We start from the raw sequence: 6,000 nt of genomic DNA, 5'->3' as shown, positions 1-6,000 counted from the left end.
TATAACATAGTGTTCAGTATTAATTTCTAATATCACTCAACCAAACATTTTGTAATTACGGAGTGAATCTAACTTTGAGAAATCCTATTACTCCACCGATTTGAACCGTAGTCATATGGTTCTTCATCTACCACGCAATATGGTCACCAATCACTAAGCTTTGAAGTCAAACTCTCTTCCTTGACTGCCTCCCACTTCATATTCTTCAAAATTGAATGTTTTGTTTTCTGTCCATTGATGACCGCCCTCTTCATGATTTGCATATTCGTCATCTTCTTCATTTTTGAAATCTTCGGAATAGACACACTGTTCCTTTCCCTTCAGTCTTTTGGGGCATGTTAACTTGTTGTGACCAGCCTTCTTGCATAAACTACATTTCCTACCAACACTATTTCTTGTTCCTGCTATTCTCCCAGTCCCCTTAGATTTGGTGAATTCTGGGTCTTGCACAATGAACTGGGACGCCCTATGCATAGGGAGGTTGGACGTGCAACTATCTCCACCAATCACTAAAGCTTCTTTCAATGTTGCACAAATTCGATCAGTTTCGAGTGTAGCAATACGATGTGCATAGTCGGTCCAACTCGCGAGGAAGGCAACCTCATTCATTCGATTACTTATTTGTCCAAACCTAGCCTTTTGGAGGGTGGTTTTATCAATATGAATACAACTATCATTCCAGATTGAACTCTCTCCCGACCGAGCTTCAATTGTCCACTGCGTCACAATAAGTGACTTTGGCATGTGTCCCATGTCTAGGTGCTTCATTACGGCAAACATATGCCTACATGGTATCCCAAACGTAAGAAAATATTGGCATTCACAGACAAAAAAGTCATGAGCGAAAGTTGCATAGACTGCTCGGCTTGGTCCTCGACGAAACTTGTGTAGTTTCATCATTATAGCACCCTCCATGATGGTTTTTGTGAGTACAGTGTAGCAACCTTCCTTTGACATTTGTCGTCTAACCTTAAACAACATATTCCTTGTATATATCCTCAAAAGTTCTTCCTCCATAACTGGTAAGTTCGTCACTCCTAATTGTGGTGATGTGTGCAGTTTCGCGACGCCTAATCCATGAAAGGGCCATGTCAAGGGCCCTAACAAATTCATATAGCTTCAACTTATGGTTCAATTTTTTCTTCAGAACGGCATTAATACCTTCGTTACGTTAGGTGGTTGACATGCCACAGAAAAAGTTCCCTCTCAAGTAGGTCTCTGCCCATTTATGTCTTGTATTGTACAATTTAGTACCATACTTCTTTCCTTGCAACCCATACTGTATCATAACTTCACTGAATTTCTCCTCAAACTCGTCAACATCATAATACTTGAACACCAGCTTTGTTAGGCTTTCGCTGAAACTTGGGTCTTTCACCTTCTTAACAGCTTTGTTGTGCATATGCCAATAACAAAGGCGGTGGGTTGCATTTGGGATCAAAGCCTCTATTGCTATTGCAATCGCCTCATCGTCATCGGTGACAACTGTTTTGGGTTGAGCCTCATCCATACATTCTAAAAAGGCTCGTGTCGCCCACATGTAGCTGCTTGCAGACTCGTTTGCGAGAATTGCATGGCCTAGTATGGTAGTCCTGAAATGGTTGTTGACTCCCACCCATACAAGTAACGGTTTGCCATAACTATTGGTCTTATATGTTGAGTCAAATGCGATTGCATGTCCATACATCTCATAGTCCAATCTTGACTTCCCATCCGCCCAAAACAAGTTTAAAAGTCGTCTTTTGTTGTCGTACGAGAATATTCCATAAAATCTCGGGTCGTGATCATCTTTATGCTCTAGATACCCGACAGCACGACCCGCGTCCGATCCTGCAAACTGCACATTTGTTGCAGCAGACATACGATTGTACAGGTCTTTCACCGTGAACGACAATTTATGATAACCCCCCACCTTGTCGGCCATGTACAACATTATGTGGCATGTTCTAACACGTGCATCCTTCATTGACTTTGCCTGCTGAAGATCACCAGGTGACACAAACCTGTTGGACCGTAGAAACTGCTTGTGGTCATTGATGGTGACCGGATGTGAGTGTTCTGTTAAGAACTCCTTGCAACTCCATTTACCACTACACTTAATCAGATTAACCCGGAATGCAACCTTACAATGGACTCTGGTAATTTTCTTCGGTTCCGTTTTTTTATCCTGCCTATTTAAATTTGCCTCTAACCTAGACCCTTCCCTAGAGCACACCCACTCTCGCTCGCGAATCTGGCCATCGCTATTCTTCCTCATGTGACCTTTTCGAATGCTAAATCCAACCACTCTTCCATATGCATATATAAATTCCTCTGTAAGGTCCAGTGTCTCAAAAAATGGCCTATTAGGGTGTTCTTACTCAATTCTAGTGGGTTTTCAAAGATTCTGTACTTTGAAAAAATTCCCTCTCCTTCCTCATCCAACACAGTTGGGTCCTCATAATCTGCCAAATTCGGTCCTGCAAACGTTCGTGGTTCAAAATTATTTTCTCCATATAGTTGTTCTATTTCTTCCATTTCACTGATGTGCAATTCCCCATCCACATTCTCTTCTCCATTATAAAAAACCATTTCACTTCCTGCCTGTTAAATATAACCAAAATAAAGGATTTCAGTGTTAAAGAGTGCATAAATAAATCAACTCCTACTATGAGTTTATCTCAGGAGGTATACTTTCACATAGGTATCAATATAAAACAATCGTATCACATTTATAATTAGCAAGATTTATCATTTCTTTTCAACTAACTTCACTCATATGCTAAAATATTCTAACTCAGTATAAACTTTACCAATTTTTAAATTTTATGTTTACCTTTGGTTAATGTGAAACGTTCAACAACTCTAGAGGATTCCATTTTTTAAAGATAAATCATGCATTGAATTGTTTAATCAATTCCACATAAAAATTGGTAATGAGGTTAAAAGTTACAATGAATATCAACGTTTTACACAATCTTGAAGAGTATATGGTGTGTGTAAAGGTTAACTACATTGTAATTTTATAGATAAGGTGGGAGGCATATAACCTGGGATGGAGTCCCTGAGAGCGATTTTCAATGGCCCTCTTTTCGCCGATTAACTCCAGATTGCTTCACAGAGGACTTGGCCTGAATCCATGCAACATTGTTTGAATTATTAAAGTTGTTTGGTTTTTTTCTGGTATGAGGAAGACAAACACAAATCACTTATGCCTTTGTTAATGTTTGGGTTAGAGTGTAGGATAAAACAATTAATGAACAATAAAAATATTTAATTTCTTTTAACTACTCCTATGGTCATTATGACCTGTGAAACATGACCGGTATATCCAAAAGAATATCATAATTTTCATTTATATTAAACCAACCTGTGAACATTTAATGTGAACATAACTCAGATCTAGTACATCATCACCACCTGTCTAATTTCCCAATACTAAACCATGTCTACCCAATAGTAATCCGCCACATCAATTAAAATTTTATTACTAGTGTAATTGTGTTTGTGATCCTTTATTTTTAATTTTGTTACCGGTGGTATTTATTTTGTGTGGGCTTTTAAATTTTTTTTTTAATAAAAATTATAAAAACTTTGTCAGTCAGAAATTGTAAAGTAAGCTATTGTCAATCATAATTAATGCTTTGTTTTTATATTACACAACGGGATTTGTTATCAATAATAATCAGTGTGAGTGCAGATAATTTTTTGGTGAGAAATGCGGTAGAATTTTATCGCGAACCAATACGGCAGTACACTTGCTAATATTAAAACGTGCCACACCTAAAAAAGTGTGACATTTAATAAGTTTAGTTTTAATTGAATCCAAATAAAAAAATTAAAACTACATATTATTTAATATTAAAAAAGTATACAACTGTAACAAACTTTAATATAAAAAATAAATTTTGTTGTCTTCCTCCATGTCAAACTTTAGAAATTTAAAACAAGTTTAATAAACCCCCATTTTTTATTCCCTATTCATCCCCTCTCCTTGAGACGGTGATACCCCGTATTTCTAGCTTACTCATTTTCTTCTCACACGGTAGACCACCACCATCACCTCTGTCATGCTAGCTCACGATGACCACTACAACCACCATTTTCACGCCATCGTCGATGAACCCCGAAAGCCACGACCACCACCACCTCTTCCGTCTCGCCACTACAATGGGTTTCACGCCACTTCTTCCACCATTGATGTCGATGTAGAGCTCAGTTGATGAAGATGATACGGGAACTGAACTTCTTTCACCAAGAGGAGGACAAAGCACCATGAGCCACACAAAAGTTGTAAACGAAGACAAACACAGTCAGATAGTGGAAGAAAGCAAAGTTTAATTTTTTTTATATTAAAATAATATTTGTTCTTTTATTTTTTTATTATTTTTTTTAGTTTAAATCAATAAAAAATAAACTTAACAAATGTCAGACGTTTTAAGATGTGAGAATTTGTCTTTTTATAGCATTTGTATTTTTTGGGAGCCTGCCTTGCATGCAAAGTCAATTTTTGCGGCTCACTAGGCATGTGGCAATTCGGCCATACTTGGATCTCTACAAATTTAGCTACATATTCAAAGTGTGTATGTGTTAAAGTTAATAAAGCTAGCTACCTTTTTTTTTTTTTTTTTGTATATACCGAAATTTTTTATATATATTATATCACATGTGAGTCTGACACGCTTGTTTTCTTTCTATTAAATTATAATATTTTGTCTAAAGTCTCAACACATCTAATAGCCTAAAAACTAATGTAGTTGGTTCAAGAAATACTACTGTGGTTAAAAAAAGTGAATATCTTATATATTTTAATTTGTCAAATATAATAAATTAAAATTTTGTTAAAATAATAAATTAAAAATTACTATTTTTGTTTTACGTGATTATTTATTTGATAAAATCTACCAAAATTAATCTATTACTTGATTTGCTCAACAACAAAAAAAATTCAACGTGTTTGTCCACACTAAGCAAATTTGACTCCGTGCCAGTTGGCCAAAATCAGGGTCAACAATATCTAAACACAATGTTGACATAGATATATATTTACATAGCTATATGACATATATATAAAATACAATAATATTTAAAAAGAAATTAATAATAGATATAAAATAAGGATAGAAAAAGTCATAGTGTAGATAGTAGTATATATGCATCAACTATTTTTAATTTCTAATGTGTCTTACAATGTCCTTTGGTGAATTTGATGAAGAAAAATAGCTTCAATCACTTGATAAAAAATAAATTATCACACAAATTTATAAGATAAAAAATATAATATGTATGTCTTTATTATTTTTAAATAAATATGAATTAATTATTTAAATTATCATAAAATATCTTAAAAATATCATATTTTAATTATTATTTTTTGTTTAAGTTTATGTTTGTTCTAGTTTTTTATTTTGGCAGTGACAACAAAAGATTATATATTATATGTTTAATATAATATTAAGTTTAAGTTTAATTATATTTTATTTAAATGATTATCATTGTAAAATATCTCAAAAATACTATATTTTAATTTGTTTAATTATTAGTTTATTTAATTTTATTTAATTTTAAGTCATGTTTACAATCTATCATTAATTATAAAAATATTATGTTAAATATAAAAATATTATGTTAAAGTTAATGGAAATAAATATAAAAAACCGGTAAAACAAATAATTCCTGTTATTTACACATTTTGTATATTTTACTTATGTTTTATTATGACTAATATAATTTAATTAATTTATTATATTTTATTTTTTGAAACTAAAATTAAAATAATAACTAAAAATAATTTTGAGTAAAATAATTTTGTTGTTGAGCAAATCAAGTAATAGATTAATTTTGGTAGATTTTATCAAATAAATAATCACGTAAAACAAAAATAGTAATTTTTAATTTATTATTTTAACAAAATTTTAATTTATTATATTTGACAAATTAAAATATATAAGATATTCACTTTTTTTAGCCACAGTAGAATTTCTTGAACCAACTACATTAGTTTTTAGGCTATTAGATGTG

General features: G+C 32.9%; 1 protein-coding gene across 1 annotated transcript; it reads right to left on the bottom strand.

The window, feature by feature from the left end:
• Positions 1–1,171: 1,171 nt before the first annotated feature.
• Positions 1,172–2,257, bottom strand: LOC133795687 (protein FAR1-RELATED SEQUENCE 5-like). Its single transcript, XM_062233145.1, has one exon. It carries the CDS (start codon positions 2,255–2,257, stop codon positions 1,172–1,174), a length of 1,086 nt encoding a protein of 361 aa, XP_062089129.1.
• Positions 2,258–6,000: the final 3,743 nt, after the last annotated feature.

The sequence above is a fragment of the Humulus lupulus genome, chromosome 8 (genome assembly GCF_963169125.1).
Source record: "Humulus lupulus chromosome 8, drHumLupu1.1, whole genome shotgun sequence".
NCBI lineage: Eukaryota > Viridiplantae > Streptophyta > Magnoliopsida > Rosales > Cannabaceae > Humulus > Humulus lupulus.
Note: the sequence above shows the minus strand (reverse complement) of the source record. Positions and strands in the feature narration are given on the sequence as shown.